The sequence below is a fragment of the Cetorhinus maximus genome, chromosome 3 (genome assembly GCF_964194155.1).
Source record: "Cetorhinus maximus chromosome 3, sCetMax3.hap1.1, whole genome shotgun sequence".
NCBI classification, from domain to species: Eukaryota; Metazoa; Chordata; class Chondrichthyes; order Lamniformes; family Cetorhinidae; genus Cetorhinus; species Cetorhinus maximus.
The window spans coordinates 195,752,581-195,777,936 of NC_135881.1; the positions used below are offsets into that span (position 1 = coordinate 195,752,581).

At 44.6% G+C, this 25,356-nt stretch overlaps 1 protein-coding gene across 2 annotated transcripts in view; it reads left to right on the forward strand.

Annotated features, from left to right (window-relative positions):
- The first annotated feature begins 1,395 nt into the window (after positions 1 to 1,395).
- The window catches only part of ripk1l (receptor (TNFRSF)-interacting serine-threonine kinase 1, like), a 54,370-nt gene continuing 30,409 nt past the window's right edge, over positions 1,396 to 25,356 (forward strand). The window contains exons 1-4 of one of the 2 annotated variants that reach the window (XM_078539537.1): positions 1,396 to 1,488; positions 19,835 to 20,058; positions 22,277 to 22,430; positions 22,906 to 23,043. In XM_078539537.1, coding sequence (XP_078395663.1) covers positions 19,856 to 20,058; positions 22,277 to 22,430; positions 22,906 to 23,043 — 495 coding nt within the window. In that variant the 5' untranslated portion in view covers positions 1,396 to 1,488; positions 19,835 to 19,855. Of the gene's footprint in view, positions 1,489 to 18,286; positions 18,415 to 19,834; positions 20,059 to 22,276; positions 22,431 to 22,905; positions 23,044 to 25,356 lie in introns of those variants that run through there. The other variant, XM_078539538.1, reaches the window with a different exon arrangement.

Below are 25,356 nucleotides of genomic sequence, written 5' to 3' on the forward strand. Positions count from 1 at the left end.
GTGGCAAGTAACATTCACACCACACAAGTGCCAGGCAATAACCATCTAAAACAAGAGAGAATCTAACCATCGCCCCTTGACATTCAATGGCATTACCATAGCTGAACTCCTCACTATCAACCTCCTGGGGGTTACCATTGACCAGAAACTGAACTGGACTAGCCATATACATACTATGGCTACAAGAGCAGGTCAGAGTCTAGGAATCCTGCAGTGAGTAACTCACCTCCTGACTCCCCAAAGCTTGTCCACCATCTACAAGGCACAGGTCAGGATAGATTACTCTCCAATTGCCTGGATGAGTGTAGCTCCAGCAACACTCAAGAAGCTTGATACAATCCAGGGCAAAGCAGCCCACTTGATTGGCACCTCATCCACCAACAATCACTCCCTCCACCACCAATACACAGTGGCAGCAGTGTGTACCATCTGCAAGATGCACTGCAGGAAATCACCAAGGCTCCTTAGACAGCACCTTACAAACCCACGACTGCTACTGTCTAGAAGGGCAAGGCAGCAGGCACATGGGAACACCACCACCTGGAAGTTCCTCTCCAAGCCACTCATCATCCTGACTTGGAAATATATCACCATTTGTTCACTGTCACTGGGTCAATATCCTGGAACTCCACCCCGAATAGCATTGTGGTTGTACCTACACCAAGGGACTGCAGTGGTTCAAGAAGGCAGCTCGCCACCACCTTCTCAAGGGCAACTAGGGATGGGCAATAAATGCTCAACCCATGGATCTTTGAGCACATGAGGCAGGATGTCCCATGAACAGTGGGATCCGCGGTGCAGGATTTGCTTCCTTTTTTCCCCCTTCTCTGTTGGCACTCTGCCTCATCATCAAGGCGTTTGGACTCATGATCCCTATGACAGGATATCTGATGTGGTGGCCGGGCCATTGAGTAACAAGTTTTATTTAATATCGTCACGCTGATATTGAGCTTGGTAGCTGGAGCTCAGATGGCTTGCACACTGGCCAACCAGCAGCCAGGAAGCAATATAAGATGTTTAAAATTTGCATTTTTAAAAAAAAAAATGAATAATGGTTCCAAGAAGAGAATAGGTAGGTCAACAACACCATCGCACAAGCTAATCCACACCGACCACATCTGCTGTTACTGGAAGGGTTCACTGGAAGGAACCTCAGACCATTTCCTGAATCGACAAGTGATAACCTCCTCACTTTTAAATGTGCACTAGATTTCTGGTTTTAAAAGGAAGTTAAATAATAACATATTGGAAACATACAGCAGACTAAAATTGAATTTAATCTCCCGCTAGACATGATGAAGACACACTGGATGGAGCAGTAGAAGTGGAGCATTTGGATATAGGGAGGAGGAGAGGGTGTTGCAGAGGGTATTTCCCGAATGGGCGGTGCTCACAGAGGCTCTTGTGAAACCCTCGGCAGCGACGCGGAAGAGGAACGAGAGTTGGAAGCGATGCAACAATGTAACTGCCCACCCTGAGACAGCACAGGTAAGGGAGGCTGGAGCCACCTGGAGGGAGAGGAGGATCCGGGGGCTACCATCCCAATGTTAATCTGGACGGGAGGGAGGGGAGAAGTTTTTAAAGGGGGTGGGTGGGGTGGGGGGAGACTTTCTCCCGCAGTCGGGGGTGGGCTTTTCCCCCCCCCCTCCAATGGATAGTTTTTTTTGGGGGGGGTGGGTTGTCTTTTGGGGGCTGGCCCGCTGTTGTGCCCAGCACTTCTGGACGTGTGTCAGACTCTCTCTCTCTTTCTCTCTCTCTCTCATTTCTTTTCCGGTAACTGTAATGGCGACCCGAGAAAGTTAGAGGAGAAACCTCCGAGACTGCTTCTGCTTTCCAAGTACACTCCAGATCTGGAGGTGGGGGGGTCACGACGCCTACAGCCAGTTCCTGGCCCCCTGAGATCAGACCCCAGCCACAGGCTGCAGAGGAGCAACTTTAACAGCAGTTTTGCAGCCGTCCTAATGACACCTGGTTATGGTGCAGTTGTACAAAGCTCTACCTTAGGCTGCATCTGCAGTACTGTGTTCAGTTCTGGGCACTGGGCCTTAAGAAGGGTATACTGGCCTTAGAAGGGATGCAATGCAAGATTCACCAGAATGATCGTGGTGCTAAAAGGGTTATATTAAGAGGACAGGTTGCATAGGCTAGACTTATACTTCCTTGGGTGTAGAAGATGATGCAAGGCGATCTAATTTTTCAAAATGAGTAAGCAGTCTGATAAGGTAGATCCAGCGAAATTATTTCCCCTGGTGGAGGGAGTTCAGAACAAGGGCTATAACCTTAAAATTTGAGCTGGACCATTCTGGGGGGGCTGACACAAGGAAACACTTCACCACAAAGGGGAGTGAAAACCTGGAACTCTCTCTTTACTGCCCCCTCCCCCAAAGTCTGCTCAGGCTGCAATTGAACATTCTAAAACTGAGATGGATAAATTTTTGTTGCATAAGGGAATTAAAGGATAAGGAGAAAAGGTGGGTAAATGGAGTTGAGGTACCAATCACCCATGATCTAACTGAATAGCAGATCAGGCTCAAGAGACTGAAAGGGCTACTACGCCTGTTCTTATGTTCCCGTGACAATTTTAAAACTTCATTCATAGGATCTGGGTGTCGCTGGCTGGGCCAGCATTTATTGCCCATCCCTAATGGCCCTTGAGAAGGTGGTGGTGAGCTGCCTTCTTGAACCGCTGCAGATAATATGTTGTAGGTACACCCACAGTGCTGTTAGCAGTTCCAGGATTTTGGCCCAGTAACAGTGAAGAAACAGTGATTCATTTCCAAGTCAGGTGGTGGAGGGAGTGAATGTTTGTTTGTGGAAGGGATGTCAATCAAGCAGGTTGCTTTGTACTGGATGGTGTCAAGGTTCTTTAATGTTTTTGCAGCTGTACACATTCAGGCAAGTGGAGAGTATTCCATCACATTCCTGACTTGTGCCTTATAGATGGTGGACGGGCTTTGGGGAGTCAGGAGGTGAGTTGCCTCTGACCTGCTCTTGTAGCCACAGTATTTATATGGCTAGTCCAATTCAGTTTCTGTTCAATGGTAACCCCCCAGGATGCTGATAGTAGGGGATTCAGCGATGGTAATACCATTGAATGTCAAGGGGCTATGGTTAAATTCTCTCTTGTTGGAGATGATCATTGCCTGGCACTTGTGTGGTGCAAATATTACTTGCCACTTGTTAGCCCAAGCCTGGATATTGACCAGGTCTTGCTGCATTTAGACATGGACTGCTTCAGTATCTGAGGAGTCGCGAATGATGCTGAATGTTGTACAATCATCAGCAAACGTTCCCACTTCTGACCTTATGATGGAAGGAAGGTCATTGATGAAGTAACTGAAGATGGTTGAGCTGTGGACACTACCTTGAGGAACTCCTGCAGTGATGTCCTGGAACTGAGATGATTGACCTCCAACAACCATAACCACCTTCATTTGTGCTAGGTATGAGTCCAACCAGCAGAGAGTTTTCCTCCTTATTCCCACTGTCTTCAGTTTTGCTAGGGGTCCTTGATGCCACCATCAGTCAAATGCTGCCTTGATGTCAAGGGCAGTCACTCTCACCTCACCTCTGGAGTTCAGCTTCTTTGTCCATGTTTGAACGAAGGCTGTAATGAGGTCAGGAGCTGAGTGACCCTGACGGAACCTAAACTGAGCGTCAGTGAGCAGGTTATTGCTAAGCAAATGACGCTTGATAGCACTGTTGATGAACCCTTCCATCACTTTACTAATGATCGAGATTTGATGATTGGTAATTGGCTGGGTTGGATTTGCCCTGCTTTTTGTGTACAGGACATACCTGGGTAATTTTCCACATTGTTGGGTAGATGCCAGTCTTGTAGCTGTACTGGAACAGCTTAACTAGGGCCGCAGCAAGTTCTGGAGCACAAGTCACCAGTACTATTGTTGGAATGCTGTCAGGGCCTACAACCTTTGCAGTATCCAGTGCCTTCAGCCATTTCTTGATATCACGCAGAGTGAATCGAATTGGATGAAGACTGGCACCTGTGATGCTGGGGTCTTCGGGTGGATCATCCGCTCAGCGCTTCTGGCTGAAGATTGTTGCAAATGCTTCAGCTTTACCTTTTACAGTGATGTGCTGGGCTTCCCCATCATTGAGGATGGGGATATTTGTAGAGCCTCATCCTCCAGTGAGCTGTTTAATTGTCCACCACCATTCACAACTGGATGTGACAGGGCTGCAGAGCTTAGATCTGTTTCATTGGATGTGGAATCACTTAAGCTCGGTCTGTCACTTGCTGCTTATGCTGTTTGGCATGCAAGTAGTGCTGGGTTGTAGCTTCACCAGGTTGACACTTCATTATTAGGTATGCCTGGTGCTGCTCCTGTCATGCCCTCCTGCACTCTTCATTGGAGCAGGGTTGATCCCCTGGCTTGGTGGTAATGGAGGAGTGGGGGATATGCCAGGCCATGAGGCTACAGTTTGTGTTCGAGTACAATTCTGCTGTTGCTGATGGCCCATAGTGCGCCATGGTTGCCCAGTCTTGAGTTGCTAGATCTATTCGAAATCTATCCCATTTAGCATGGAGGTAGTGTCACATAACACGATGGAGGGTATCCTCAGTGAGGAGATAGGACTTCATCTCCAAAAAGACTGTGTAGTGGTCATCCCTGCCAATACTGTCATGGACAGATGCATCTGCAGCAGACAGGTTAGTGAGGATGATGTCTCTTGTTGGTTCCCTCACCACCTGCTGCAGACCCAGTCTAGCAGCTATATTCTTTAGGACTCAGCCAGCAGTGGTGCTACCAAGTCACTCTTGGTGATAGACATTGAAATCCCTCACCCAGAGTAAATTCTGTGCCCTTGCCACCCTCAGGGCTTCCTCCAAGTGGTGTTTAACATGGAGGAGCACTGATTAATCAGTTGAGGGGGACAGTACATGATAATCATTAGGAGGTTTCATTGCTCATGTTTGAGCTGATGACTCCAGACCCCATGAAGTACTAAAGGACATTAGTGAACCAGATTTTATGACAAAGGTTTCATGGTCATCATTGGACCTTTAATTCTAGATTTTTATTGATTGAATTCAAATTCTACCATCTGCTGTGGTGGGATTCGAATTTGGGTCCCCAGAGTATCACCTTGAGTCTCTGGATTACTAAGCCGGTGACAATACCGCTATGCCACCATCTTCCCCCCCAATGTTGCTAGTTTCAGGCCTGTACCTTATTGCATCTAGATCACTGGTGGACCTGGAGTCAATGTGGATCAGCAAGGACAGGAGTGATGGTGAATGAGATATGAGTAGCAGAGTTATAGATAGGCTACAGTTTATGGAGGATGGAAAGCTGGTCAGGAGACTATTGAAGTATTTGATAGTGAAGTGAAAGGAGCATGAATGAGGGTTACAGCAGCAGATAAGTTGAGGTGGGGGGAAGGTGGGAAATGTTTTGGAGATGGAAATGAGTGCTTTTTCTTTTGTGAGTTGGAAGCTCAGGTTAAGATCCAATAAAACTGGGTTAGTTCAGCTTGAAACAGGGAGGGAAACTGTGATCAAGCATTCAATGGAAATGGGATTAAGACAGTAGGAGCTAGATGTTAGAGTTGAGATTAGTTTGGAGAGAACATTGGGGGTGAACCAATGAAATATGGCATTCATGGCTAGGGTTGAGGGGGGGAGCTTTGCTAGATGAAGGGAACCAGAGAGGGCAGTTGTTTGGATGATTTCTCTGGATGAAAAAAGGGGTTAGGTGTCTTGAAACAATTTGATAGGTGAATCTCCAGAAAACTATCTACTGTACTGGTGAAAGTTAAGTATATTGTTCCCGTCATCTGAAGCTTTGCTTCCCTATAATTTTTTTTTTCTTTCTCAATAAATTAAAATGAGTACTTTAACCTAAAACACACAAACTCAGCAGGATGTTGTTTTCTCCACTGATTCAAAGAGATCAGTAAAATATGCAAATTATGTACATATATCATGAAGAGATATTAATGTGTATAATGTTACTGGAAATTATTTTCAAATTGGACTTGTAGTAGGGTCTATGTGTATGTTTGTGTGTGACTTAATTGGATTAAAGCCAGCTAGTCTGGGTGCTTTAATGTATAGTTGTTTGAGATGTTAATTAGATAAACATAAGGATAAAAGGTAAAGAGTACGTTTGCATTTGTTGAAAATACCATTCAAAAGAAAGGAGACACCAAGCAATGTGTTTATATTACTAATAAAATTGGTGGAATGAAAGAATTATTGTTAGGAGATTTAAAATTAAATAAACCTAGTAATACAATGGGAAATTTACATTCAAAGGGAAAAGCAAGGTATAAACCGAATGGAATTTGTGTGTGTGAGTCGAGGCATGTAACATCTAACCAGCCTGTAAGCCTACAACTGTCTGCTAAGGAACCAAATTGAAAGGAATCTCATTTTGAACTTGTAAGGTCAAATGTGCTTTGCCTGGTGTCTGTTTAAAGTATATGGGTTATTGTTGCCTTGGTGAATATTTACCTGGGAGTGATTAATTTGGGAATTTGTTTAAAAGTTATTATGAGAGTAATGTGTAGGCATGTGTATGTGTTTAATTAGTTGTTAAATTAATAAATATTTAATTTCATTTTATATACAAAACCTTTTGAGGATTGGTGGTTTTATTTTTGAATTCAGAGCTGCCTCTCAAACATACCAATTGAAAAAAAAGCAAAATACTGCAGATGCTGGAAATCTGAAACAAAAACAGAAAATGCTGGAAGAACTCAGCAGGCCTGGCAGCATCTGTGGAGAGAGAAACAGAGTTAACGTTTCGAGTCCGTATGACCCTTCTCCAGAAGAAGGGTCTGAGGACTCTGAAGGATGGTCATCTAGACCCGAAATGTTAACTCTGTTTCTTTCTCCACAGATGCTGCCAGACCTGCTGAGTTTTTCCAGCATTTTCTATTTTTTTTTATATACCAATTGAAAATATAGGTTGTGACAGTTGTTTAAGTTTCCCCTTGGGATTTAAACAACTCAGTCTTTACCGACTGCTGTGTCGATGGTATGTACTATATCCAAAATTCATTTTTTGTACCACTACCTCAGAAACTTAAAACAAGGTTAAACTTTGGTTTGTAGAAATTCAGATGGCAGTGCCCATGGACGCTGATCTTATCTATGTCGAGTATAAGTTAAAAAGTATTAAGAAACCTTAACTAGAACAATATAGGTTAGAAAGAGAGAAGAAAGGATTCAAACAAGAAATTAGAGCAAGAAGAGATGAGGATATAAAGAGTGGAAAATGTGAAGTAATAAGATATCAGGAGACTTAAAAAAAAACCAATGAAATGTCTCTTTAGTAACATCAATATCATATCCACAAATTGCACATTAATATGCAAATGAAAAATGAGGACAAAATATTGGTGTTTGAAGCTTGTGTATGGAATGAGAAGATTGATGTTTTAATTTGGATTGTAAAGACAAAGTGCGGAATTTGACGCCGGGGGGATTTTTCGGCCATTTGTCCGCTGCAACAAGTCCATAAAATTGCACCCAAAGCTTAAATGAGAGGGTAAAACCATTTGATTTGGAGAGGTACCAAGGCCCTGAGATTAGGCTGTCGGGTACAATTTACTTAGTGCATCTACCTGAAATTTGTTTCTGCTACTTAAGTAGAGATGTTAAATATCAAAAGGGTTGATGTCTTTGTTAAGAGAACAGAGAGGCAAATGTGTTAAAGTGTGTGTACTTTAGTATTCATTCCATGGCCTAACTTCAATATTTAAATATTTAGAAGTGACAGACAAATAGACAGGAGAAGAGGAAATAAAAACGGAAAATGCTGGAAATATTCAGCATCTGTGGAGAGAGAGACAGAATTAATATTTCAGACTGATGACCTAAGTTTCAGGTCATAACTTCTGCTCCCTGTTTTTTTTTTTGATAGCAGCTGTTGGCTATGTTACGTCTATTCTGCGATTCCCGTTAACGCCTCTCCTAGAACCATCTATTGTTTCTTCTTTACTTGTCCCGTTACCATCTCCTTTTGCCTTGCACCATCATCCCTTTTGTCATTTAATCTCTCCTGGCTTCCCCCCCTATCACAGAACTTCCCTTTTCTCCTTTCCTCCCTTCCCTACCTCTGTACTTGCTTAAAACCTGTTACATCTCTAATGTTTTTCAGCCCTGCTGAACAAAAGTTCGGCGATCTAAAACGTTATTTCTGTTTCTCCACAGGTGCTTGCTATACCTGCTGAGTATTTCCAGCATTTTCTGCTTTTATTTTCAGGTTTCCAACATCTGCAGTACTTTGCTTTAGGGATAGAGGAAATTTTGCTCTCGGGAAATTGGACCAATGGATTAATTTGAATGGTAACGGCAACTTATTTTTATATAGCACCTTTAAGATGTATCAAGGCGCTTCGTAGGAGCATTGTAAAATAAAGTTCTATGTCCCAAGCCATATAAGGAGATGAAAGGTAGGTTTTAAGGAGTATCTTAAAGGAGGAAAGTGAGGTAGAGAGCCAGAGAGGTGTAGGGAAGAAATTCCAGAGCTTGGGGGTTAGGCAACTGAAGGCACAGCCAGCAATGGTGGAGCAATTAAAATCGAGAATGCACAAGAGGCCAGAATTAGAAGAGCGCAGATATCTTAGAGGGTTGTGGGGCTGGAGGAGATTACAGAGATAGGAAGGGGGCAAAGCCATGGAGAGATTTGAAACAAGGATGTGAATTTTAAAATTAAGAAATTGCTTGACTGAGGGCCATTGTAGGTCAGTAAGCACAGAGGTGATGGGGGAAACGAGACTTATGGTGTCATAGAGTTTACAGCACGGAAAGAGCCCTTTGGCCCATCGTGTCGGCGCCAGTCATCAAGCCCCTATGTACTCTCTAATCCCATTTTCCAGCTCTTGGCCCGTAGGCTTGTTTGCATTGACGTTTCAAACGTTCATCTAAATACTTCTCGAATGTCCCGCCTCTACCACCCTTTCAGGCAGTGAGTTCCAGATATCCCCCATCCTCTGGGTGAAAAAATGTTTCCTCAAATCCCCTCTAAACCTCCTGCCCCAAACCTTAAATCTATTCCCCCTGGTTATTGTCCCGCCCCATTAAGGGGAAAAGTTTCTTCCTATCTACCCTATCTATGCCCCTCATAATTTTGTACACCTCAATCAGGTTCCCCCCTCAGCCTTCTCTGCTCCAAGGAAAACAACTCCAGCCTATCCAATTTCTCTTCATAGCTGAAACGCTCCAGCCCAGGCAACATCCTGGTGAATCTCCTCTGCACCCTCTCTAGTGCAATCACATCCTTCCTATAGTGTGGCGACCGGAACTGTACACAGTACTCCAGCTGTGGCCTAACTAACATTTTATACAGCTCCATCATAACCTCCCTGCTCTTGTATTCAAAACAAAAACAGAATTACCTGGAAAAACTCAGCAGGTCTGGCAGTTTTCCAGGTAATTCTGTTTTTGTTTTGGATTTCCAGCATCCTCAGTAGTTTTTTGTTTTTGTTTTTACCTCTGCTTTTGTATTCAATGCCTTGACTGATAAAGGCAAGTATCCCATATGCCTTCTTAACCATCTTATCTACCTGTGCTGCTGCCTTCAAGAACCTATGGACATGCACACCAAGGTCCCTCTGATACTCTGTACTTCCTACTATTAATCGTGTATTCCCTTGCCTTGTTAGTCCTCCCAAAATGCATCACTTCACACTTTTCAGGGTTAAATTCCATTTGCCAATATTCTGCCCATCTGACCAGTCCGTCTATATCGTCCTGTAGTCTAAGGCTTTAACTTTTTTTTAACTTGGCACGAGTTAAGGCACGGGCAGCAGAGTCTTGGCCGACCTCGGTTTACAGGGGATAGAATGTGGTAGACCAGCCTGGAGGTAACAAAGGCATGAATGAGGGTTTCAGCTGAGATGGGAACAAAGTCGAAGGTGGAAGTGAAAATAGCCAACATAAGTAATGGCATGAATATGGGGTCAGCAGCTCATCTCTGGATCAAATGTGATACCAAATGTTGCAAACAGATTGACTTCATCTCAGACCAGGGAGAGGGATGAAGTCAACCATCATTGTATATTCATACTATCACACAAAGTGGAAAATGAGGAAGAATATGTGGAATTATTCAACCAAACTAATGCAGGCAGTCACAAGGAAACTGCTAATTCTGGGTGAAGAGAGCAAGGGTGTGGACTTTTCAAAATGAAGAACTAAATTAGTTAATCCGTTCAGGACTGTTTCTTTACTGTTTTAAAAAGGAGTCAATGAGTCATACTTGATTTAGGCAAAGATTCTTTTACTGTAAATTTGGGAGAGTTTATTGTGACTTATTCCATTACAAGATACTCTTGGTTTCCTCCAATTTAAATCATTTTCCCAGTAACAACATCTGCTTAAATCTTGTAAGGTTTTGTTTAGACTTAAATCCTGGAAACCTCAGCTTTCATGGGGTCTTCAATTTGACAGTAGCAGTCGGAAAGTAAAGCTCAGGATTTGCATCTTAAAAATGACCTAGATGTCAGACTGTACTCTCATCTGGAGTATGACTGAGGCTTGCAGTGTAAGGGTAAAATAATAGAAATTGAACATTTTTTGGCGAGCCCGGTTTTTAGTGGATGAAAACGCAAAATTGAAACCACGGGTAGATTATTCCTTGCAGGCTTTCAAACCCCGCCGTTAGGCTGAAATGGGGGTCGGAAGCCCTAACTCTGTGGAAAATAGTCACTCATTGGCCACCCCAGGGAAAATCGCAAGGGCCTCTGACCACCACCCACCCCCACCTTGGTGTGCCACCGGGAGGCGGCCTCCAGGCAGCTAAACTGGCCCCCGCCACCTGTGGGAATCTGGAGTCCAACTGGAAAATTCCAGTAGGCCTCCATTAATTGACCTTATATGGCTCTTAATTATCTGGATTATTGACCCCCCCTCCCCCACCAGCTCCACTCTGCAAAAATGGCCCCTGGGCAAGATGAAGCTGGGGAACCAGCACACAGGCCGGAGACGCTAAAATCAAGCCCTATGTGTGGGATCAAGAAAGGATGAAAACCAACTGGAAACAAAACTTGTATATATTATAGTCAAGTATTATATGCAGCACTCAACTTGCTTCAAGTTACATGTCCTACAGGTTTGCTTGAAATTGTTTGGAATGCTTTCAAGAAATGTTGAAATCCTAAATGAAATAAATCAAATTTATATTTGAAAGTATTGTTCCAAATAATAGCTAATTTAGCACCATATTGTGAATCACTCCATTAAACTATCCATTCATTTATCACCACCTTGTAAAGTCTGTGCTAAAAACTGAAGATTCAAAACGCCAATAGGAGCTCCTGATTCTACAGAGAATGAAGGGAGACCAGGCTTAGCACTGAGAAACACGGGAGATGAAGATATTTTGTGCAGATTTAAGCGTGTAGCCCAAATAACAGTGTTCATTTTACTCGAGATCAAATCTGCCAACATGAGTGTGAAGCTTCTGCCCTGCATTGTTTCTCCTGCGTGTCATTTTCCACATTGTGGTTTCACTTCCCTCGCCATTGGCTGCATCGTAATTATTGAAAGATGGTGCGTCAAAGGAAGCTAGTCATCTTTGTTTCAAACTTAAATAATCTTTTTGCTTTTAATTTTTTTTTCCTGTTTCTTGCCATATTTTTATGTTCTTAACTTGTCTCTTTTGTTAGATTTGCTTACTGTTGCATCCTTTGAGGGACACGGTTAGGACAGCTGACTACCTATTCCCCTTTAGTGAGCTACTGGGTGTAAACCATGACTCCCACTGGAGCATCTTGACCTGATTTCCTTTTGTTCCCTGTGAGGAGGATGCCTCAGTTCAATGCAGTTCAAATCAGTGTCCTTGGACGTGGTAGCACACAGCACTGATACCCCAGGAACTTTTACCCGTACGCCCTTTCAACATTTACCTCATCATAGCTCCCCCCTCCATAAACTTCTTGCCCACAACCCCTGTTTTGTTGCAATCTCCTGCTCCAGCTGAAAGCTCCCTTTTCTCCAGAGTCCTTGAATGGGTTGGTGCTCTGCCTGCCCAAGTCCATGCCCATCTCTCCTACCACCCCTGTTTGAATTTCTCCAATCAAGTTGCCATTCCTGTTGCACTACCCAAGTGACCTGAACAAAAAGTGGAAAAAAAAAATAATATTGGGACCATGGTGCATCATCTCCCCTCCTTCTCTGTAACCTTTGACATGGCAAACCGTACCACCTTCCTCCAACAGCTCTTCTCCATTGTCTGGCTGAGTGGAACTACCTGTTAATTGTGTCAATTAAGATTAACTGTCTGCAGGTTGAGAGGCAACTTGATTGAAACATAAAAGATCCTGAGGGGACTTGACAGGGTGGAAGTGGAAAGGATGTTTCCTCTTGTGGGAGAATCTAGAGGTCGTGGTCACTGTTTAAAAAGTCGCCCATTTAAGACAGAGATGAGGAAAAGATTTTTCTTCCAGAGGGTAGTGAGACTGTGGAATTCTCTTCCTCAAAAGGTGGTTGAGGCAGAGTCCTTGAATATCTTTAAGGCAGAGTTAGATAGATTCTTGATAAGCAAAGGGGTGAAAGGTTATTGACAATAGGCAGGAATGTGAAGTTGAGCTTCAAATCAGGTCAGCCATGATCTTATTGAACGGCAGAGCTGGCTCGAGGGGCCGAGTGGCCTACTGTTGCTCCTAATTCGTATGTTTGTATATTAACTGGTGTAGGAAAGATGACCTCCACGATGAGATGGGCACGTAGAGGCAAATTGTAGGCGATGATATAGAAATTCCAATAGAAACAGCGTAGATGGGGACAGGAATTCAAAACTGGAGAGAGCCCTTTTTCTGAGCTGCTGCTTGGTTGATGGAAGATGGCAGACTCAGCTTTGCAGCTCCACAAGGCAACATTACAGGTTCCACTAGCTTGGCGCTGGGGGTAGGGGTTGGGGGAGAAGTCATGTAACTACCGCCTCTCCACTTTGGCTTTGACAAAGGATGTATATTCCTTAGTCTGGATTCTTGAAATTGTTAACATTTCAACCATTAAGGGTTTCAAAAGTGGTTTCAGGGTCCTTTGTCCTATTAGGCAGGTAGTTCTCGTTGGCTAGTCCTGGCTTAAGAAATGTAAATGGCCTTTGTATAATTCGCTTGAAAGTTGATCTTCTGCAGCTCACCAGGTCGCTAGCATCTTTTCAGAGATAACAAGGTGTCAGCTTCTCTGAATGCTAGAAAGTTCCTTTTGTTTGAGTCATAGTCAGCCATGGCTTCAGTCATTTTAAAGATTTTGTCCAGTTTTTAAAATGTTCTAAATTAACCATGATGATACATACATATTTTATTAAAATGTACAGAGTGAGATCTTAGACCTTGACAGTTTATTTGTTCATTTGTTTGAATTATGAACATCAGAATTAGGAGAGGGAGAAGGCCACTTGGCCCCTTGAGCCTGCTCCACTATTCAATAAGATCATGACTGATCTGAGTGTAACCTCCCACCTACTCCTGATAACCTTTCACCCCTTTGTTTATCAAGAATCTATCTACCTCTGCCTTAAACTTATTCAAAGATTCTGCTTCCACCACCTTTTGAAGGGGAGAGATCCAAAGACTCTTTACCCCGACAGAAAAAATTTCTCCTCATCTGTCTTAAATGAGCAACCTCTTATTTTTAAACAGTGACCCCTAGTTCTAGATTCTCCCACAAGAGGAAACATCCTCTCCACATCCACCCCGTCAAGACCCCTCAGGTTTCAATCAAGCAGCCTGTTACTCTTATAAACTCCAATGGATACAAGCCTATCCTGTCCAATCTTCCCTCATAAGACAGCGTCCCATTCCTGGCATTAATCTAGTAGGCCTTCTCTAAACTGCTTCTAATGCATTTACATCCCTCCTTAAATAAGGAGATCATCACTGTACACAGTACTCCAGATGTGGTTTCACCAGTGTTCTGTACAACTGAAACATAACCTCCCTACTTTTATATTCAGTTTCCCTTGCAATAAACAATAACATTCTATTAGCTTTCCTAATTACTTGCTGTACCTGCATACTGGCCTTTAGTGATTCATGCACTAGGACACCCAGATCCCTCTGCATCTCAGAGCTCTACAGTCTCTCACCTTTTAGACAGTAAACTTCTTTTTTATTCTTCCTGCCAAAATGGACAATTTCACATTTGCCCACATTATACTCCATTTGCCAGATCTTTGCCCACTCACTTAACCGATCCACATCCCTTTGTAGCTTCCTTGAATCCTCTGCACAACTTACTTTCCTACCTACCTTTGTGTCATCAGCAAATTTAGCAACCATACCTTTGGTCTCTTCATCCAAGTCATTTATATAAACTGTAAAAAGTTGGGGTCCCAGCACTGATCCCTGTGGCACACCACTCGTTACATCCCGAAACCAGGAAAAAAAAACCTTTATGCCTACACACTGTTTCCTGTTAGCTAGCCAATCTTTTATCTATGACAATATGTTACCCCTTACACCACGAGCTTTTATTTTCTGCAATAACCTCTTATGTGGCATCTTATCAAATGCCTTCTGGAACTCCTAAGTACAGTACATCCACCAGTTCCCCTTTATCCACAGCCCATGTGACTCTTTCAAAGAACTCCAAAAAATTGGTTACATGTGATTTTCCTTTCACAAAACCATGTTGACTCTGCCTGCTTGCCTCAAATTTTTTTTAAGTGCCCTGCCATATCACCTGTAATAATATCTTCAAACATTTTCCCTATGACAGATGTTAACCTAGCTGGTCTTTGGTTTTCTGCTTTCTGTCTCCCCTTTTGAATAAAGGAGTTACATATGCTACTTTCCAATCTAATGGAACCTTCCCAGAATCTAGGGAATTTTACAAAATTAAAACCAACGCTTCAACTATCTCACTAGCCACTTCTTTTAACACTCAGGATAAAGTCCATCAGACCCAGGGAGTTGTCAGTCCGCAGTTCCAACAATTTGCTAAGTACCACTTCCCTGGTGATTGTAATTTTCTTGAGTTCCTCCCTCTCCAATTTCTGATTTACAGCTATTTCTGGGATGTAACTTGTATCCTCCATAGTGAAGACCGATGTAAAATATTTGTTCCATTCAATGACCATCTCCTTATTTTCCATTATTAGTTCCGCAGACTCACTTTCTATAGGACCAACACTCACTTTGTTAACTCTTCTTATTTAACTATCATTGGAAACACCCTCTTTATATTTCTAACAATGCTTTCTCTCATATTCGAATTTTCCCCTCCTTGTTAATCTTTTTGTCACTCTTTGCTCTTCTTTATATTCTATCCAATCTTCTGACCTGCCACCCATCTTTGAGAAATTATATGCTTTTTCTTTAAGTTTGACACTGTAGTCTCTAGTGGGATAGCTTTGCTGTTACATAAGCCTTCCATGAAAAAGGCAAAAATGAAACTGGACACGGCGCATAAAAGTCAGTGGATCTGCGGGTTACCCAAACAACGCATTGTTGCTTCTCACCTAACAGTACCTGATGTTTCTAATCCGAGTGTTAGAGATGTACTGGTGGCAGCAGATGATAAGAATCAGGGGAAAGAAAAACAACCTTAAAGATACACAGACAATTTGCTCAACCTTCCTGTCAAAGATTAAAAATCCTGCTTAAATATACAGACATGGATGATGAGAATTTTAGATAGCTCATTAAAGAGATTATTGCAAATGCGAAATATGTGATAAGTATCGGAGGGCACCGCCTTGTCCTATCGCACGCCTTCCATTGGGACGGTCTTTAGTGAGGTAATTGCCATGGATCTAAAGGCCTGAGACAAAGGCAGAAATATTTAGTCTTTCAATGGTAATGCATGGCGTGGACAAAAGCGTCGTTTTAGATAAAATCATGGAGAAATGGATAGGGACTGGACTTGTGGCACTGGCTGATAATGGAGAGGAATTTGTTAACGACAAGTTTAGAGACCTGTGTGAAAATATGAACATTGTAGTTATGAATATTGCAGTTGAAAGGAATCACGTGGGAATAGATGAAATTCTGCATAAAATCTTAGCATACAGGTACGCTTCCACTAAGAGTGTGGACTAAGGATTAATGTGATGGCACACAGGTTATATTAATCTAGGTTCAGAGACTCCCAAGTCTGTCCTTATTTATTCTTTCGTGGGATGTGGGCATTACCAGCAAGGCCAGCATTTGTTGCCCATCCCTAATTGCCCTTGAACTGAGTGGCCTGCTCGGTCATTTCAGAGGGAAGCTGAGTTACTGTGGATCTGGAATCACATGTAGGCCAGACCAAGTAAGGGTGGCAGATTTCCTTCCCTCAAGGACATTAATGAACAAGATGGGTTTTTACAAGAATAGTTTCATGAACTAGAATAATTCCAATTCCAGAATTTTGTTAATTGAATTTAAATTTCACCAGCTGCCATGGCGGGATTTTAACCTGAGTCATTAAAGCATTAGCCTGGATGACTAGTCCAGTGACATTACCATTGCACCAGCGGGACGAGATATGTGGAGATTCGGGGGAATGAAGTTACTGGGTGCTTGGGTTTTCTGTTACGCGTTGTGAGCATGTTGGAACCTCTGGGGAAAGTGAATAATTGGCAGATTTCTGCTTTTGTTGACCACAAAGTTATGATGACTCATTTCTGCTACCTCCTCCACTTTCCACATCATTTGCACACCAAGCATTTTGTTGCGATCATTATTTTTTTGGTATGTTTGCATGGAGGTTCCCATAAGCAGGTAACTTGTAGAAGGTTTTCCACACGTTTTATTCGATAGGTCTTAGTCAAGTCTCCGGAATCCTTTTGTATCCAGGCCGCTCGAGTCGCTTTCGTTAAAATCGCAGGGGCTCACTGAGCGCAGCTGCCCAAGGAAAGCTCATTCACAAATCAGTTCATCTCACCAGAAAACACAAGTATTTGCCTAATTCGCTGGTAATCTTGGTGTGTTGCTCATGATGTGAGGAGTGTATTGTCAGGCCACCAGCACGCTCCACCTAGGTGAATTTTGCATTTGGAAATTGGGCGCTGCTGCTCTCCTTGCGTGAAATCCAGCGTGATGACGTCGCGATATCATCAAGCCGTTCTCTGATACTATGGAAGTCGGGCAGGCATCAAAATCAGCAGACCGCCCACCGTTTTTATAAAAACTAATTGACAAGCTATTAATTCTGTTAACAACTCAATCATCTGCAATTTTGCGTTGCCCGCTGGGTTTTTTTTTCAGGCGTCAGATCCAAAACATTTTGGGAGCCCCTTAACACCGGCTAAAACGAGCTGCAGGAGGTCGACAGACGAGGGACAATGGCTGAATGCACCAGCAGATTCTGCTGGGGTAGATGGCAGTGCCTGTATGATCTTTAGTGACATTTAAAAAAAATCTCTTTATTGTGCTTCCAACATGATCAATAAAGACTGATTCCGCCATTGAGCTACTCAATTGGACAATTAAGGGCCACGTCCTCTCTCTGTGGGCACTTTGCCCGCATTGAGGGAAGGCAGTTCTAGCGCTGTTTAGGAAGAACACTGGGTGAAACCAGGCGGTTTCCCAGTAGGTTCCTGGGATGGCGGGGGCCCTCCTTTTCGGGGCACTGCACGGACCATGAGGGGGGTGGGGAGGCAATGGCAACCCCCGTGTCAAAACGTGCCACCTGTACACCACGAAACGCCCACCCCACCCCGATCACCAGGGCCTGCCTGTCTGGTCCCAGCAACCCCCCCACAACCCCACTGACCCCTCTTCGGGAGAGACTGGCCATTGAGGCTCCCTCTCCCTGCAGCTGCAGTCTCAGTAATGGCCACGGCCAGCAGAGGCGCTGCTGAGCTCCCAGCTCTCCGGGCCAGCAGATTCTAGGGGTGAACCACTGCCTTAATTGGTTTGTGGTCCCAGTGCCAGCCGCCACTGGGAATGTGTCTCCCCGGGTCCCACGGCCGGCCGAAGTGGAGTGCCCTACCGCTTCTGGACCCAACGGCAGAGCTTCAGCCATCTCGGTAAAATTCAGCCCCATGTATTGGAAATAACGCACAGAGATGAGCAGTAAAGCATTGCTGTCCTACGCCTGAACAATATGCTCTCCTGGTGGCCAAAGCTACATGTCGGGGAACACATTTCACAAGAAATGTTTTTTGCATGGCGTATGCAGTGTATCATAAACTTTGGATTGCAATCCATCACGCTGGAACATCTGAAGGGATGGAGATCCCTTGACTCCTGTATAATAGAACTTGAATATTGCTGAAAAGAGAGACATGTTGCTGAAGCTTTTCATCTTCCATTCATCAGGACAAATGCAAGATTGCCAAATTTCAAAAGATCGCAACAATTTACACTATAGAGTATAATATGGGAAAATGTGAAATTGTCCATTTTGACAGGAAGAATAAAAGAGAAGCATATTATCTAAGTGGCGAGAGATTGCAGAGCTCTGAAATGCAGAGGGATCTGAGTATCTTAGTGCATGAATCGTAAAAGGTTAGTATGCAGGTACAGCAAGTAATTAGGAAAGCTAATAGAATGTTATCATTTATTGCGAGGGGAATTGAATACAAAAGTAGGGAGGTTATGCTTCAGTTATGCAGAGCACTAGTGAGACCACATCTGGAGTACTGTGTACAGTATTGGTCCCTTATTTAAGGAAGGAGGTAAATGTGTTGGAACCAGTTCAGAAAAAGTTTAGCAGACTAATACCTGGAATGGGTGAGTTGTCTTATGAGGAAATGTTGGACAGACTAGGCTTGTATCCGCTGGAGTTTAGAAGAATAAGAGGTGACTTAATCAAAACATATAAGATCCTGAGGGGACTTGACAGGGTGGATGTGGAGAGGATGTTTCTTATTGTGGGAGAATCTATAACCAGGGGTCACTGCTTAAAAATAAGGGGTCACCAATTTAAAACGGAGATTAGATGAAATTTTTTCTGCGGGTCGTGAGTCTTTGGAACTCTCTTCCTGAAAAGGCTGTGGAAGCAGAGTCTTTGAATATTTTTAAGGGGGAGGTGGGTAGATTCTTGGTAAGCAAGGGGGTGATAGGTTATCAGGGGTAGGCGGGATGCAGATTTCAGGTTACTATCAGATCAACCATGATCTTATTAAATGGCAGAGCAGGCTCAAGGGGCTGAATGGCCTACTCCTACTCCTTGATCGTATGTTCATATAGGAGAAAAGGGTGCTGGTTGGTTGGCAAGTCAACTCTGATTGGCCGTGGCGTTGCCATGGAGAAAGCAATGGGGAACTCTAGGCTTCCCAAGCTCCTGGTAATTCAAAAAGGCACAAGGCTTGAACATATTCCTTTTATTTGCAGAGAACGGGTCACCGTGTATGAATGTATGTCGCTTCTAGCGAGCGTAAATGAACCACGCTACAAACTCAACTGATTATCTTAAATTGGTTGTCAGTGTGGCTATTAGCGCATTCAGGATTGTTAAGCAAGTGCTGCCCAATTGTGGAATTACACCTAACAGGAGACGTTTTGTTTTGGGTTTTTCCGAGCGTGGGCTGGGTTGAGTCTGTACTCTGCCTATGACGGACAAACCGAAGGGTCGCGCTGTTTGATTTGATCGGTCAGTCGCTGGGACGTGCGGCCTATGAACCTGGCTTTGCGCCGGCCCTGAAATTCATACACAACATTGCTCAATTTTTTTTGCATCTCTTGTTTGTCCTGATGAGTGTAAGACAGAAAGCTTCGGCAGCACGTCTCTCTTTTTGGGAGTAGCGTAACTTGTTGAGTAAGGGGTGGTGTGGAAAAGAAACTGTTTTTTTGAAAGGTGTGAGGCGGGTGACGGGGATGTCTTCAGGAGTTTTTTTTTTAAAGCTGTTTTAAGCAGCTAGGAAAGGAATCTTAAATTGGCAATGGTTGTGAACTGGCTTCTCTCTTTCTCTTCCTTTTGTGACAGGTACAGAGAAACAAACTAGTTATGAGCAAAAGTTGGGTTAGTGCGGTTAAGGAAAACCCAGATAGAACAACCATGTCTTTAGAGAAAATCCACATAGACTCTGACGAGCTGATTGAGAAGCAGCCCATGGATGGCGGGGGCTTTGGGATGGTGTCTTTATGCTACAGGAGGAATCACGGACTCGTTGTTTTAAAAACAGTGTACACAGGACCACAACGCACAGAGTAAGTGTAACGTCAACGCGCAGCTGAGTAACGTCTATTGTCCACAAAGTACTTTTGCTGGCCAGGATGTCATACTTGTTTGGGGATACTAGAAGTTAATTCTCCACTGCTTGAAAAATGCAGCAATTGATGAAAATTGTGCTCAAGAAGGCAGGTTTTCCAGTGCCGGATCTGTACTGTACAGAAAAGCAAAGCATCCCAAAAGTGTGCTGCCTCTGTTCAACCCCTAAATCACCGGGCTTTTTTTTATATACAGGGTATTTACATGGCCTGGGGATGCCCCCTGAGCATGTACCCTTCCACTCACACATGCTTAACGCTGTGAAAGGGCAGGTGACTAAGGTGCTGCCTGCCAGGCATCTGCTGGGCATCAGGGCAGGATATTCGGGGGCCCTGCTGAAACCAGGAACGGAGGTAGACAGGACCCAAAAACAGGCGCCACGTGATGTGCCGGTTTCCTGGTGCTGGTTGTTTTGGGGGAGGTGGGTTCGGGGCTTGACAAGGCTCCCCAGCTTCATGAGGGGGACAGAAATTAGGCTCACGAAGAGTCTTGTCAGCGATAATTAAAGAAGGCTGACTGGGATTTTCCTGCTGGCCTGCCATTTTCACTACACAATGGGCAATTCGGCTGCCCGAGGATGAGCACCCAGTGGCAGGCTGGGAGGGTCAGTCCTCCAGGCAGGCCTAGAGGCCCTCCCTGCTTGCCTAGGTGGGCTTGCAATCAAAGGCTGCCTTGTAGATGGATTCCCAACTCCCCTCCCCCCATCATTTGCCTGCCCTCCCCATCTCTTTTCCCCAACTCCCCTCCCATCCCCATCCCCAAACCTTCTCCCCTCTCCCCAATTCCCCTCCCTTACCCCCAATTCTCTTCCCTCCCCAACTCCCTTCCTCACCAATCGCCTCTCCCCATCTCCTCCACTCCCCTCCCGTTCCCCCCCCAACTCCCTCCGCCCCACTTTCTTCACCTCTCCCCCAACTCCCCTCCTCTCCCCCAACTCCCCTCCTCTCCCCCAACTCCCCTCCTCTCCCCCAACTCCCCTCCTCTCCCCCAACTCCCCTCCTCTCCCCCAACTCCCCTCCTCTCCCCCAACTCCCCTCCTCTCCCCCAACTCCCCTCCTCTCCCCCAACTCCCCTCCTCTCCCCCAACTCCCCTCCTCTCCCCCAACTCCCCTCCTCTCCCCCAACTCCCCTCCTCTCCCCCAACTCCCCTCCTCTCCCCCAACTCCCCTCCTCTCCCCCAACTCCCCTCCTCTCCCCCAACTCCCCTCCTCTCCCCCAACTCCCCTCCTCTCCCCCAACTCCCCTCCTCTCCCCCAACTCCCCTCCTCTCCCCCAACTCCCCTCCTCTCCCCCAACTCCCCTCCTCTCCCCCAACTCCCCTCCTCTCCCCCAACTCCCCTCCCCTCCAACCCCCTCCAGCCCTCCCAACTTCCCCATTGGTGGCCTGGCTGCTGAACTTGTCTTTTTTATTTATTTAAAGTTTTACAAAAGTTGGTAGTCACAGTTGTTGTGTCGGAAACATGGTGGCCAATTTATGTACTGCAAACAGCGATGTGATAATGACCAGATAATCTTTCTCTTATGATATAGATTAAGGGATAAATATTGGTCAGGATAAGTCCCTGGGGATAAGTCCCCAGCTTTTCTTGGAAACAGTGCCATGGGATCTTTTACATCTACCCTAGCTGGCAGACGGTTTAGCATCTCACCTGAAAGTCGTGCACCTCCGACAGTGCAGCGATTCCCTCGGCGCTGCACTGGAGTGGCAGTCTTGGTGTTTTTTTTGAGCTCACGACCTGGAGTGGGATTTGAATCCAGAACCTTGCGATCCGGAGGCGAGGGTGCTACCAACCGAGAGCAACAGCCGACATGTGGGTAGATTGTTCCACACACTTCCAGCTTGAGGCCAGACACTTTGAGGCCATTTTGACTTTGGACGACAGTGTAAAACAGGCTATAGTGAGTCCACAGCCTGGTTTTCAGTTCTCCCCATTTTAGGGTCAAAACACAACTTCGTCAGACTTTGATTGCTAAACTTTAAACATAACTTTAAAAATTATACTTTTATGAGAAATCACAGAAGACTGAGTTTGGAAATGTTTCTGCTCTACGGCCTGTGCAAGCTTAGCAGGCAGAGTCTTTTCAATCTGAAAGTGAAACCACTTGTTTAGCACAGTGGAAGGAGTTTTGCTTTACCACTTTTTTCCCATTTTGCAGATACAATGACTCTCTCCTCGAGGAAGGTAAAATGATGCATAAGTTGAATCACGATCGAGTCATAAAGCTGATAGGAGTTATTTTGGAAGATGGCAATTACTCCCTCGTTATGGAATTCATGGAGAATGGGAACCTGCTGCAGCTTTTACAAAGTGTAAGTTTCCAAAGTTTACCACAATTTCCCACACTTGGTGGCTACAGTCTAGGGTTGCCAACCCTCCAGGATTAGCCTGGAATCTCCAGGAATTGAAGATCAATCTCCAGGACACAGCTGTGTGCAACACTAGAGAAAAATCATCGGGACATTAAAAAAGGTTTTTTATTTTTTTTGTCATTTTCTTTGAACATCCATCTAAAAATATTGAAAATGGGGAATAAAAGGCTGTTGGGCTGACAGTCATGCATCATCCAATTGGGTAATGTGTCTTTTTTGCTCTCCATTTGGCGTCGGAAGGCTGTGTGTTACAAGGATGGACGTGCTCGCCCACTAATGGCTGGAGCATAGGGGGGCAAGTCATGTGATGAAACCTCCAGGAATACATTTAATCACAGTTGGTCACCGAATGTTTTACAGTGTGGAGAAGCGAATAGTTCTCTTTCGTTCACCTTCCTATTTTATGTGTTTCCAGGTACCTATCCCATTATCTGTGAAAGGAAGAGTAATTCTGGAAATCATCGAAGGAATGTCTTATTTGCATGAAATGCGTATTGTTCACAAAGATCTAAAACCTGAAAATATCTTGGTCGATGCAGATTATCGTATCAAGGTAAAAAAAATAAGTAACATAATTGTTTATATTGTAAAGTCCTAAAAATACAATTTCTTGTTAGAGTTTTCAATCCAGTGTTTGAATATTGAACTAAGTCAAATGAACGAAGGCTGACTTGCATATAGCAGTGGACTGGTTATAGGACTAGATTAATGGTTATTTTAGTAGTAGTTATACTATTGGATTAATGGTTATATTAGTCGCAGCTATATTACTGGACTAATGATCCAGAGACATAAGTTCAAATCCTGCCATAGTAGGTGGGGAATTTAAATTCAACTCATTAAACAAATCTGGAATAAAGAAGTTAGTTCCAGTAATAGTGACCAGTAATAGGTACATGAATACATGTACCTTATTATTCTAAAACACCCACCTGGTCCACTAATGCCCTTTAGGAAAGAAATCTGCTGTCCTTACATGGTGTGGCCTATACGTGATTCCAGACCCACAGTAATGTGGAAGACTCTTGACTGCCTCTGAAATGGCCTAGCAAGACACTCATCTCTGTTCAAGAAGGCAGCTCACCATCTTTTCATGGGAAATTAGGGATGGAGGAGGGGGAGTGGTTGTTGGGCGTGAATATCTTACCAATGACATTGTTAAGGTAAACAGGCGATGAGCATTTGAACACGTATATAAATAGGGCACAGCTGGAGGTGAGGAGTGTTGACACCAAACAAAAGTCAATAAACTCTCCCAGCCAGGAAGGTCTCTGTGTCTTAGTTTTGACTTCACCAGCTGGCGTGGATCTAGTGAACAGAGGGGAGGGAGGAGCTCAAAGATAATTTTTTCAATTCCACTTCTGGGCTGGCCAGATCGGCAGGCTGTCGGGTGAGAAAGCCAGCAACAGGAGGCTGCAGTCTGGAGACCAATCACAGGGCGGAAGGAAGGGATTATTCTACTTCATGCCCCAATTTTCTATTCCATTTAAGTCAATAATGTAGAAAATTAGGCTGTCAATTTGCCACAAGCCTGTTTCCACTATTGGTGTCGACCCCCTGGTGCAACATAGGGAAACGCAGCAGTCAATGTGCGTACAGCATACACCTGCAAACAGCCAAGAAATATTTATTTGCTTTAGTGCTGTTGATTGATTGAGAGATGGATATTGGCCAGGACATAATTGCCCTGCTCGTCTTCGAATAATGCCATGGGATTTTTTTTTACGTCCACCTCATCGGGCAGATGGGCTTTGGTTTAACGTCTCCTTTGAAAGACAGCCTCCTGTAACAGTGCAGCCCTCCCTCAGTACTGCACTGAAATGTCAGCCTAGATTATGGGCAGAATCTTCTGTTCGGCGTGTGGGGGCGGACCCCGCGTACCAACGCAGAAAATGACGTGCGGTGACGTCAGATGGTGCATCCCAACGTCATCGCGCGTCATTCCGATCTTCAGTTCGGTGGGCGCGCACTGGAGTTGGCTATGTGCCCGCTGAACTGTCAAAGGCCTGTTAAGGCCATTAATGAACTAATTAAAGTGCTTGTCAGGGCTGCCCATCCAACCTTAAGGTTGGCGGGCAGGCGAAGAGCCCAGGCGGCCTTCGCATTTTTCAAGGAACCTCATCCACGGGCGGGATGAGGTTTCATGAAGGGTTTATTAATTCAATAAAATGGATTATGAAAATTCATAAACATGCCCCAGCTCGTGTGACAATGTCACATGAGGGGACATGTCTGAATAATTTAACTTTTTTATTTTTCCCATCTTTATGACTGAATTTAATCTCCCTGAGGCAGCTTCGTGCCTCAGGGAGATTTCTGCAGGCCCCGACTCTCTCTCCTCTCCCGGCCCACACAGGTAGCGCTCAGCGCTTCTGGGTGCGTGTCACGCTGGACGGGCCTTAATTGGCCTGCCCATGTAAAATGGCGGTGCGCAGTCCATCGCGGGCGGTGATTGGCCCCACTTCCGGCCAGCCTGCCTGACAGGGAGAAAATTCTTCCCTATGTGTTCGAGTTCCTAGTGTGGGATTTGAACAGCCTGTTGACTTGGGGGGTGAAAGTGCTATTACTGAGCCATGGCTGATACCAGTGTTGTTTATAACCATGTGCGTCTCAGCCTTGACTCAGTTGGTAACACTCTTGACTCTGAGTCTCCAGGTTTAAGTCCTACTCCAGGGTTTGAGCACAAAATTCAAGGCTGACACTCCAGTGCTGTACTGAGGGAGCGCTGCATTGTTGGAGGTGCCATCTTTTGGGTGAGATGTTAAAATGCTGTTCCATCTGCCTGCTTGGGTGAAAGGGGAAGACCCCATTAAATTATTTGGAAGAAGAGCAGAGGAATTATCTCCAGTATCTTGGCCAATATTTA